The following is a 12,355-nucleotide window of genomic DNA, read 5'->3' on the forward strand; positions in this document are numbered from 1 at the left end:
TAAAATGTGTCAAATATAAACCAGTAAAACCATTGTATCACGAAAGCCACAGTGAATTCAAACCAACTGCCAGAGTCTGCAAGTAGAGGAAACTATCAAGAAAAATACAGCTGCTTTCAAAAGAAAACAAACAATTGGAAAATGGCTCATTTTGTTTGTTTTTCTTTTATCAGCCCAGAGATGAATCTTCTATTAACATCTGCCATGTATCATCGTGTAATCCTCCTTTTCTCTTTCCTCCCAAACTACTGCAATTCAGGGTAACCCTAATCTTTAAAGTGGACAAGAACCATAAAACCCTACCTGTGGTGGGAAGGATTAGGGAGTACATCATGCTTTTTAGTAGATGGGATTTAAACAAGCAATAAGGAGAGGAAAACCTCCCAAGACATAATCCGACAGTCTCAGACTGACCCAATTCTTTCGCCGTAAGAAGTGATCATCACATATCTGTCCCGATTTAAATCGATGGTTAAGCGTGCCAAAGAGTTTTGAGGTCCTGCAATGTATTTTTAACTTTAGACTGATGAGACCTCATGCTTGAAACATGGGAGCAGTTTAAGATGCAATTTTGTACCATTAAATATTGAGAATGTTTTATACATACTAATTAGAACAGTTTTGGCAATTGGGACAAAAGGGAAAATTTAACTCGTATGTGATCCTTTTGGACAGCTGAAGTACCATCCGGTACGAAAAACCATAAACTCACCACACAGAGCACGGTACAAAATTAAAAGGATTCAACCTACTGTCCCAATAACAAACAAAAGACAAAACAAAGAGAGAGAAACAAAAATCAACAACAGACAATCAGCTATCCAGAAAAAGCTGGATCAACTATCTATATATTAAAAGGCTTTAAATGAAAACTAAATAGCACCCTACCCTAACGAAGCACTGTCCCAGCAAGAATGAAAACAAATGATGTCCCGTATTTTGGCATTTGTGATTCTATTTTCATTGTGCCAGGAAAACAGATAATATACATTTCTTAAATAGAAATAATCACTAGAATAATAACACTCTGCTTCACAAGATGCTGCAGGTCTAAAAATGAGCAATTTTACAGAGCACTTGCAGAGCAGTGAATCCCTGCACATATCAGCGAACACTGGGCGCATTCAGCTGAAAAGCTCGCTCATAACATTTGGTATTTAAGAAATAACACTCCAGTATTGGCTAATGGCTGTACAGCTTTACAGCTACTAAATTGTACAGCTAAATCTCATTCTGCTCAAATTAAATTAACAATGCCATCTCAGGTAACTGGAACAATCTTCATCCCTCTTCAGGTAGTTAAAAATGTCTTTGTCTGAAATTCTCTCCTTTTTTGCCTTTATTGCTCACATCTTTAAAGCCATGCACTTTATCTACCAGGTTTCTAAGCAAGGACAAAGTGACAGGCTTTCTGTCAAAACCTCCCCGCTGCAGTAAAGCTCGGCTCTGACCCCTGCTGGTACAAACCAAAAGCTGAGTCTGGAAAGCCACTGTCCACCACTAAAGTATCAATAATCGGCTGAGTATTTGCACACAGAAGTTTGCTCTAACCTGTTAATTTTTCTATCACACAGCAGAACTGCTGCACATATTTGTCTGGTCCCTGAACCCTCTCGCATAACTGCTGCTCACCTGTATTTATCAAAGCTTTTGGTCGCAGCGCAGCTTGAACAGTCAGGGTATGAAAGAGCTTCCAAAGGGAGCAGGTATAACCTCTCAGCTCTGGTCTGCTGCCCTGACACCCGACCCACTGAACTTTCTTAGGGAGAAAGATCCCGGAAATCTGGAAAAAAATGCGTTTAAGATATATGCAGCTCTGGGATCTCAATTCTCTAGTGAACATAACAGCAGTTACAGTTGATCTTACCTTGAAATTGAGGCGAATAAGGATAAAGAACAGTAAATAACTGCATTTGTTGCTAATGAACTCGCTTAGGGCAAACCAATTTTAAACTTAGAGCAGTCCTTAAGCCTGAGATATTGACAAATCATTACAAAACCTCATCTCTCTTGCACGCATATTTCATGATATACAGTCACAGTCTAATCGGTCTGCCAGAATGCATTAAGTAGCCTAACCTGTCAAGTTTTTTTAAGCATGGTAATAAACACAACACAGACACACAAATACTACTGAAACTCCGAGAGCTACATTTCCCTGTGCACATTGAAAAAATCACATTACTCAGCAAGATCTACATGACTTACACTGGTAAAGTCCTAACAGGCTAAGATGTAGAATTAATTATTAATTTTTTCTTAAAATAAATGACTACTTTGTCATTTATCATAAAATAAATGACTAATTGTACTTAAAATCCAGTGCAAGATTTTAGTTTCTGACACTTCTTGGCTTCCTAAAGTACATAGAAGGTTTCCGAATTTCAGACAGCAATCCCATTTTAAGGGAAGAAAGCTTCAGATTGACTTCAGAACAAAGCTAGTCCTATCTCCCCGTTTTGCCTCACCAAAGCGAGACGGGATTCCTAGTAAGGCCTCTCCTATGCTAGGAAATTCGGAAGTATTTTGAGAAACTCTTTTGGAACGCTGCCCATTTCAAGTGGGAAATTTCCCATTGCTTAAACTCCGACCTTCCAGAGAACCCTGCTGACAGCAGTCAGAGCAAGCAACGGCACCTCAAACATATCTGCTGGGAATCTTGCAACATTTGAAGCTGACGTTAGGGAACATGTCTACTTTAACGATTGCTTGCTCATTATAAACCAGACAGGATTGTGTATTTCCATTCTCTCATTTCAATTCCATCCTGCATCTTTTTTTTTTTTAGCAATGATTTCACTTAATTTTTCATTTTAACCTTCTTATAACTCCATTACGATCAACGGACATCAGTAAGTGATGTCTTAGATTTATACAGAATCTTATCCTTAGCTAATGCTGTATTTTATGCTGGAAACTAGTAACAGCTTACCCGCATTTTGTTGTTGACCAGATCTAGGATAGCATCATAAGGGATTTTGTCTAATGGAAGGCTCACCAGCCACTCTTGCAAGGTCTCTAACAACTTTACCACAGGCTGGCGGCCAGGAAACAGCTGAGAAAAAAAAAACAAGAAGAAAACACCCACATTTTAAAGCACAGATTTCATTAGCAGCAAGACACTTATCTTTATCTAAATGTGAGTTTCCTGTTTAAAATACTTCAGATTTTCTTTTGTCATGAGAAAATAAATTACTTGGTTTGCTTTCAATAAAAAAGCCATCTTACACTAAGTTTTGCTTACAAAATTTAACAAGTTGCACGCACAAAATGTTAACCGGTAAAACGAAGCTATTCAATAGTGGGCAGAAATTCTACAGAATGACTTTTGACAGATTATATAACATTAAGGTAACTCAGCTCAGTGTATAGAGCTCAGAAAGACCTAAGTGAATCAGAGAGGCTGAAGTCCTCATTCTTAGAAGATAAATCACAAAAATTAGTTCTGATAGAATATTTGTTCAGATTTCTGTAAACGTAGGTGATGTTGATTACTTAGAAGAGCATTTGCAAAGTGACTTGGAAATAATGACTTCCTTAACTTACAACTTAGGAAGTAAAAGCCCAGCAGATGCGTGAGGGATTGTAAAGCAAAGGTAATGCCATTATTTTACACTAGTAATGGTATTTCGCTTTAGTGATGGTTGTAATCACTATAGAGTTAATTAGAGTGTGCAGACCATCTTCTAAGCAGCCTTCCAGAGCAAGTAACATTTCAACAGATAGGGAAAATCAAGTCCCTGTATCTGCTACATCAAACACAGAGCAATTTATGAAAGACCATACGCTAGTCACTCTGCAGCCGCTGTCCCACTATCAATAACATCTCTAATTCACAGACTGCTCACTTGATACCACACAAATCTGATGGGCAGGAACTCCCTTTGGCTAACTGTATTGCATCTACGACAAGGGGCCGTGTGCACTGTTTGGGTTAAAAGAGGACTCTAATAGTCTGTAAAAACACAGGACACCTCTGGACTACAGACTGCATGCTGTAATTACGTTTACTCCTGTAGGAGCCCCAGAATATCGTGCCTTACTACTGAAAAGACAACAGTATCTTAGGTAGGTATCAGGCTCAGCAAGGATTCAAAAAACAATGGACTTCTGCACTGATTAACAAAAGAACCTAATTCTACAACCATGAAAATTCCCCAAGTGGGGAACCAGAGCCCTCTGTGACTTAGGATTTGTCCTCGCTATAAATGCTGTTATATCTGAGAATCATGAATGAGAACTACGAGGAATGTGTTACACAACCAAGGAATGCAAATAAATGCCAGCAGCCCCCACTGTCTGGAGATGAGCAGACAACTAAGAGAGCATTCCACATTTATGCACTAATGGCCAGGGAAGCAAATGACATCAGCTGGCCAGCAGCCATTTGAAGAACAGAGGATGTTTTAGGGATAATATGATGGAAAGATTACCACAACACTTTCTTAAAGAAATGAGGCCAGCTACAGATTTCTGCCCTCCGACGGCCGCGGGGGGGCAAGAAACGGTCTGTCTGATTTTCAGATAAGCCCAGATATTTGGAAATCATTCATATAGGCCTTAGTATTCCCCTAAACAGATGCTGATCCACCTTCTTTAAAACAAACCAAAATGTTAGCTGCTCGGTAAGTAAATATAGAGACATCGGTCACTTCATTAGGCTGACATTATAAAGTGAAATGATTTAAATGTTTATTTCCAAGTCATATCACATTAGATTACACATATCATCCCTTCAGTCAAATGCAGTTATGGAACCATCTTTATTTTTGAACTACTCACTTGCATTCAATACTTAATTATTTTGAAATACTCCATTAGTTAAATTCCGTCCCTCAATTATATTCAAAATTTAGCCAGGAGTTACTATATCTCTAAATAGAACACCATTTGTCAAGTATGCACTAACAAAATCCAAAAGTCAAAAATGAAAAACAAAGTTATTTTTAATCGAACTCAGTTACAATAGCTACTTATCCTGAAAATCTGATAAATGGGCTGTATTTACAGTGTTTTCTCAATATGCTGCAGCCAACTTAAGCTTTATTTAATTTCAAGCCCTTCAAGATTAAATTAAAATGCATTTCAACTCTGTGTGTCAGAATGCCATGCAATAACTCAAAAATAACATTTAAAGAAACCAAGAAAATTAATTTCTGGTTTAGTAAGGAAGCATATTTAAAACATTCTGAAAGACATTTTGAGACACTTATGTCACATAATAAATTTTATGTTAGAGTTACTTTATTATTACAAATAATCAAAGACTAGAAGTGTATACCTTGGCAGAGACAGTAACAAAATCCTTGAAGGTCTTTAGCTCAGCTCCCTCAAGTGTCTTGTGCGTAGCGAGCTCTACCCTGAGCAGGTAATGCAATCCCGACTCAAGGTCAGCCATGTACAGCTTCGATCTGAAAGACACATATATAATGGTATAAAGTGGCAGGTTTCTTTTGCTCATTTTCTCACCAGTCATGAAGGTAAATTTGATATATAGAAGGTGTCATTAAAACCTCAACATTTGCCACTCCGCAATGATTGCAGTCCATTCTGCAGCAGGGCGGGAAGGCACAGCAGTCACTTCAGGTGCTCGGCATGGTGAATGTCAAGTTCAATGACTTTCACTGTATCCTTAAGAGAGTAATTTTATGTCACTTTATTGAGAGATTAGACAAATGACACATAAACACACACAAGAATTTCTTTTATGTTTGACTGAACTTTCTGCCTTCCAGCCAGCTTTACCTTGTCATGAAATTATAACCCTGACACTGGCAGCTGGTGTAATGAAATTACAGCTTCTCTTCAGGATTGACCACAACCAGGAAAATGACATGCTATCAGGAAAAGAAAACTTTTGTTGAACAAAAGTACATTGTACACGGAGCAGAAGAGCAAATGAGACTGAAAGAGGTCAGTTTTGGAAAAGACTGAATCTAGAAATCCTCTCCCAAACGCAGAGTTTTACCGCAGGTTCTTTGCATGCAACTCAATTTTAATCACACCAGCTCTTCAGACAGAATTAGGCACCTTATGACAGGCACAAATAAAACATCTGAAGCAAATCAAAGATTTTAAGAGCTTCTTCTCCAACCAAGTATCTTCATAACAACAACAACAACAAAAAAAAAAACTTCACAAAGAACAAATGAATCAAGTAAACCACCCCACCTTTCAATGCTTTCAGAGCACAAACTTTAGACGGTATGATACAGAGCAATGGAACCAAACAAATAAGTTCGAAGTTAACAGAGGTAGCACTAAGAGTCCAGCAGCACCACTATTTCTAAAACAAATATAATTAAAACCACAATCACTGAAGAAATTGGCTGGCCTCACTTCCTAAATAGGATGTAGGAAATAACATATTAAAACACAGAATAATCTATTACCTTAACAACCCAAACTACAGACCAATTCTGAATTTATCTCCTTCACTAATGAGGTACTCACTTAAATTTTAAAAACCAGCAAAATCAGCAAAATTCTGCTTCAAGTTTCTTAAACAAAGATATCCATATGAATGCATGAGGTTCTCACAAAGAATCCTATCTAGAAGATACCTGGACTGGAAATTCATATCAAGAAGATTTTGTCTTGCTGGGAAGCAGCTTGATTTAACCAAGTTGTTTTGATAGCAGAATGTTTCATATAAAGTATTTTATAATAGCCATTGAAAGAAGACAACACTAATAGTGTCCAGGAAAGGAAAGTAAGTACAAAATGAAAGCACTCAGTGCTATATCTTTTCCATCTAAAGATGCTGAGGGATTATCTCTCTGCAAAGCCTTTGCATCCTTCTCTCAAAGAGACGAAGAGGGGAAAAGAGTGAAGATAAACCTTACCAGATTTAGTATGATAAACATCTTTTACGGTGACTTTAGTATTTTCTATTATATTTGCATATGAGCAGCAATTTTTAGCAGGCACTGTCTTGCTATTACACACAGAGAGAATTCTCCTTTTCTTCAGGAATGTAATAGCTTGTTATTTTACTATTTATTCTTTCAGGGACAGCGACTACCTGGCTGAAGTTTTCCAACCATTCAAATCATTGATCTATATACTTCAGGCAATGAGTGCTAAGTCCTTGGTATTTTTAAGTATTAAGCGTTCCAATGTGGCAAGAAAAAACTGCAAGCAAAGTTTAGTAACCAAGCATTGATCCGAAAATCGAGGGTATTACTTACTTATCGAACTCTTTCCACACCTTGATTTCCATACTCTCCTCTTTGTTTTCTTGAACAGGCAGCTGAAGCGGCAAAAGAAGTTTTTTTCTTACACCTGGCAGCGACTTTAAATATGAAGAAAAGAAAGACCGTAGAGGCTTCAAACTGCATATAAATGGACAAAGTAAAGATTACTTTTAATCTCAGACTAAGTGAATACCCAAAGCAAATCAGAGTATTTATAAAGCAAGATATTAACTTTGTTTTACATTTTACAATAATACTAGGCCTCTTATTAAAAACTACAGGTAATGATATTAAATCAATAGCAGAACATCAATAACAGCGAGCTCATTCTCAGCATATCAAACGCCAGGTAACAACATTGTCTTAGAACTTTTATTTCCAGTTAGAAACACTACTCCAAATCAACCACTCAACAATGGAGTTTTGTCAGCAGTGTAAACTTGGTTTTGTAGTCAAAGACCACAAGGGCTATAATTAGCCACCACGACAGTTTGGCTGATCTTCCCTACTCTGACAGAATCTAACTCTCATTCGCACAATCCTGTCTGTTTACTACAAGCTCTCATGAAGAGTAAACAAGACCACTTGATTAACTGCTAGAGCGCTCAAGAAAGGCAATTTTCAAACACAAAGAAGTGTGTTGATTACACGCCAGGACACGATGTCATTACACACATGCAAAAGGTGTCTACAGAACAATGTACTTTGTATGGAAGGAAGCTATGGAAATTGTTTCTATGGCTTAAATGAACCTTCCCATATTCGTCAGATGGAAAACTACTTACATGTTAATTAATCCATGAGACCCATTTGGATGCACCAGGTAGCATGAAGGGACTGAGGTAATGCCAAATTTCTCAAGAAAAGGCTTGTCAAAATTCAAGGCTCTCTTTACAACAATGTTTTCATACTGGATCAAGTCTAAGATAACCTGGATAATGAAAAGATGAAAAGAAAACATTGTTCAAAGAATATCCAGTCTTGTAGGCATATAAACAGGTGAAGTGCCCCTTTCTTTAAGGATATAATTAAGCTGTTCACCAAGGAAGTCACCTACAAGTATTCTGCGGACACTATCAATCTCAGTTAAAGAAGATTTACTCTTCTCTAGAAATCATTTACTCCTTTCTTCCACAGGAGGAGGCAGAAGAGGGTGGTAATATCAGGGTGCCCAAAGATGTGCCAGGACTCAACTATCAAAGTTCTTTGCAAGTAACAAAGCTGCACCTGTGATATGATGACTGAATTATAAGAAATGAAAATTTGCACTTAAAAAGCTTAAATACTCATTTATTCCCTTCTTAAATCCTTCAGGATCGCACTGCTAAAAGCATCCTCTTAGCCATTCTAATGGCTACACGCGTCACAGCACTCCATGAGCCTATGGTCTTACACTGCCGTTTCAAAAGTTCCATTCTTACCTACAAAACACCATCCATGCTTCCAACTCTTCTTGCACTTCTACTTGTCATTCTTTTACCCCTCTTTGCCTCTTCTGTTTCTTTTCTCTGCTGTTAGTTTTACAGTTTCCACTATACTTTTCCCTTTCACGTGAATATTACATTTGCTACGTTTCCCTTCACTTTCAAATCTGTCATTTAAGAGACTGCCTTCCTTTCATCTGCAATAAACACAGGGCCTTCCTTTCTTCAGCTCTTGTGACTTCTATTAGATTTGTCCATATTGCCTTATACTATCAACTTGAGATCAATGTTCTTTTCTATTTCACTAAGCTATTCTATAAAGCTAAACTACTACATGCCATTAGCAAATATCTTTTCTCCTGAAAGCAGCCTCCACTTTCTGTTAATCAGACGACACTTAGTCTCTCCCTATAACAGCAGGCAATAAAATTGAAGCGAGTATGATAAAATGCTGAAGAACTTTATAATCATCACATTTCTTGTCTTCAGTAATGCCCACTTGTATCAACACAGCAGCTTCCAGAAAACAAATGTCTGGAAGCAGCCTGCTTCTCAAAGCGATTCTCGCTTTTGGCAGCACATCCTCCTCCATTTATGCAACTGGGCCACCTCAGCATCAAATCTAATTAGAAACATTTCACAGACATTGGATGTTTCTACACAAGATTATGCCTAGATAATTATGCAATTTATTTTCTTTACTTATCCTAGATCTTGGCAGGAATAGAAAAGTAACAGTTGTCTAAGCTAACGGCAGGCTCATTAAGTGGTTAAATGATGCCAAACCAAATATTTTATTGGTGGGGTGGGGGAAGCAGAAAACCAAAGACTTTCACTTCCTCAGTGCCTCAGAGCTGTGAAAATAATTCTATGCTATCATTTTAATTTAGAACATAACTTCCTAAAACCTACACGTGAAGGAAGAGATCCATAGAATATGAATTATTATCAAACAGCTGAAATCACAAAAGCTGCCCAGAAGAAAGAATATTATGAATGGTTGAAACTAATAAATCAATCTTACACTAAAATGTGAATGGAAGCAGTTAACATGACATCATATTTATTTGTACACTAGTTGCTCTGTGTGACTAAACACACAGCCCTATACAAGCCCTTGACTGCATTATCTCAAATCTGTGTGACCAGACCTTTATGATCCTTTCCTATAATCAGAAATTTTGTTGCTCGGCTAAATAACATAAAATTCAGTGGTGTTATGATACCATTCATTCATATTCATCATGTCATTCATAAGTCATACATTACCTCTCGTCCAATGTAAGAGTTATTGCTTTCAAACACGATGGCAGTATAATGATGGCTGTTCTTAGCAAAAAGAGAAGCAACATCGTTGGACCTTTTAAGAGAAGAAAAGCTATTTAGCACAAGTAGAATGCAATACACCCAGTGTTATTGATGGAATTTCCTTTTATAATCTCATATAAGCAAAAAGCTTAGTTCATCTTTAATCGGACCTTCTATTTTATTCGGTTAATACAGTCCACATACACCAGCCGTACTTCAAGAAAGGAACTTACGAAACTGGATCTAATGGTGGGCAAGCAGGTGGTCTCGACTCTTGGGAATGGTTCTGTAAGAAGTCAATCATCATCTGACGAACTGTTTGCAGCTCTCGATCCGCTCCTGCTGAGCACAGGTGACAAAAAACCCCAAACACTTCAGAAAACTGGGCGAAAATTACTTACATGCAGGTTTTCATACATTCTCATGCTGTTCTGTGTTGGGTTTTTGTTTTAAATTTGGACTTAAAAAACAGAATACTATTTGGATGAAGAACGGGGACTAAGGATTTAGTGGTAAGATTTCATTTTAATGCTGAGAAGAGATCATATTTAAAACTGTCATCCCTTCCTTAAAGTAATAAAACCTCAAGATTTTTCCACATCTAACCACCTGCCTGCCTTGCTGACTTTCTCTTCATGCAATTCTTCCTTCTAAACCTGTGCTCATTTTCACCACAGTTTGTGTGGGTGACTTCAGTAGCTTTTGTGCTGTAAGGATCTTCATCATGCATTAAAAACTGCAAAGGTGCAGCATGCTTACCAAATGGGCCAGGTGAGCTTACAAAGCCACAGAGCAACGCCAGGAAATAAGGAATTTATTTAAAAGAAATAAATTAAAAAGCAGAAGCTCTCACAGATGTCAAAAAGTAACAGGTAAAACTATGGTCTACATGAAGGGTTAATGGTGCAGGTGGTCTTTCTTCTGACCTCTGGCCTTTTAAATGTTAATCCACTGAAAAAGACAACATCACTTTTGTCCCCAGACAAACCACCTCAAGCTGCGATCCTGTCAGACACACAGGATAAGCCTGCTTTCAGTTAGTCAACATCTGAATGGGGGCTCTCCCACTGAGACTCAGGATGCCTGAAAAGTGGCTGACAGATCAAAAAGCTCCATAGGGATTGAGCAAACTGGATCTAGTGCTGATGAGGTGTGTGGTAGGAAAAAAAGGAATTTTAATAATTATCTGCCATTTGTGAAAATTAAGAACTACATTTAATAAAAACAATCCCTGAGGAACATGAGCCCCAAGTTCTCGAACAAATATTACATCTAAAATCCTGCCTGACATTCCATTTTCATACAATACTTGTAATATCGTATCTTAAAAAGCTATTTACTGTCCATCCCATCTCTTGCTGTCTAAACTAACTGACAGGCAAAAGGATTGTGCTGACAGTGTGAGACATTCATGGCTGGAAGGAGAACTGCTCTGGGTACTTCTCACAGCAGGATATTCTTACCTTTGTAATTTTCTCCAGTAGTAAATTGCTTTATAAATGCTTTGAAGAACTACATGGGAAGAAAAAGAAAGTATTATTGCTTTGAAAACGCCTCGCTGTATCAGATGGAAGCTCAGCTTAGAAACTGTTAAGATTTTTTACTTTTTACAGCTCTACTTACATAACATTTTTATCTAGCTCTTCATAAGACAGTCTTCCCTCTTAGCCTACGAGTTCCAAAGACCTGCTTCCCAACTGCATGGGAGTAGCTCACAGGTCCCAGTTGAAACCATCATCTACAATCAAGCCAACTTTGAGAGGGAAAATACCATAATGTATAATTCAACACTGTGTATGACCCACTACTGTGGATTACACAGAACGCTATCCACATTTTCTTAACTCCCTCCAGTGGTTAAGCAGGATATACAATAGAGCCTGACTGTTTCCTTCTATAAAAGAATAGAATAGAAAAGATTCCGTGTCTAATAAAAGTGCATTCCATTTCAGACCCAAAATTTTAAACATAAAAAACCACTGTTCTTTGGGTCAAACATTACAAATTCTACAGTGAAACGTCTCCTGTTCCCTCTCCTATCACAACAAACACAGTTTACTCAACTCTCTTCATCCATCACATTCTGCTCACACTTGCTGTTTATAATGTGATTATCTGATATTATTACAGATTGACAAAGACGTTACAATTTGCACTTAGACCTGAAAATAAACAATGGTTGATGCTTCTGGTGAACACAAGATCCCTTTTAGAAGCCAGTTTAAACAAATTATTAAATCAACTACATATGCACTGAAGGATCAGACAAGGGGAAATCTTTAATTGGAGCCCTGGTCATGAAATCAGCTGATTTTGTGATGCCTGAAATGCATTATCTTTACTTTCACATAGCAAAACTAAAACCACAATTAATAATCACAAACATTTGAATTTGAAAAACATTTACACAAATTCTTACTATCTAAC

At 37.5% G+C, this 12,355-nt stretch overlaps 1 protein-coding gene across 2 annotated transcripts in view; it reads right to left on the minus strand.

Annotated features, from left to right (window-relative positions):
- QSOX2 (quiescin sulfhydryl oxidase 2) overlaps positions 1-12,355 on the minus strand; it is a 28,188-nt gene that overhangs the window by 9,407 nt on the left and 6,426 nt on the right. The window contains exons 3-10 of one of the 2 annotated variants that reach the window (XM_054084344.1): positions 11,392-11,440; positions 10,162-10,267; positions 9,890-9,980; positions 7,982-8,127; positions 7,191-7,334; positions 5,282-5,411; positions 2,933-3,055; positions 1,633-1,783 (exon numbers count right to left, since the gene is read on the minus strand). In XM_054084344.1, the coding sequence (XP_053940319.1) occupies positions 1,633-1,783; positions 2,933-3,055; positions 5,282-5,411; positions 7,191-7,334; positions 7,982-8,127; positions 9,890-9,980; positions 10,162-10,267; positions 11,392-11,440 (940 nt within the window). Of the gene's footprint in view, positions 1-1,632; positions 1,784-2,932; positions 3,056-5,281; positions 5,412-7,190; positions 7,335-7,981; positions 8,128-9,889; positions 9,981-10,161; positions 10,271-11,391; positions 11,441-12,355 lie in introns of both variants that reach the window. The other variant, XM_054084343.1, reaches the window with a different exon arrangement.

Source organism: Cuculus canorus, chromosome 19 (genome assembly GCF_017976375.1).
Source record: "Cuculus canorus isolate bCucCan1 chromosome 19, bCucCan1.pri, whole genome shotgun sequence".
NCBI classification, from domain to species: Eukaryota; Metazoa; Chordata; class Aves; order Cuculiformes; family Cuculidae; genus Cuculus; species Cuculus canorus.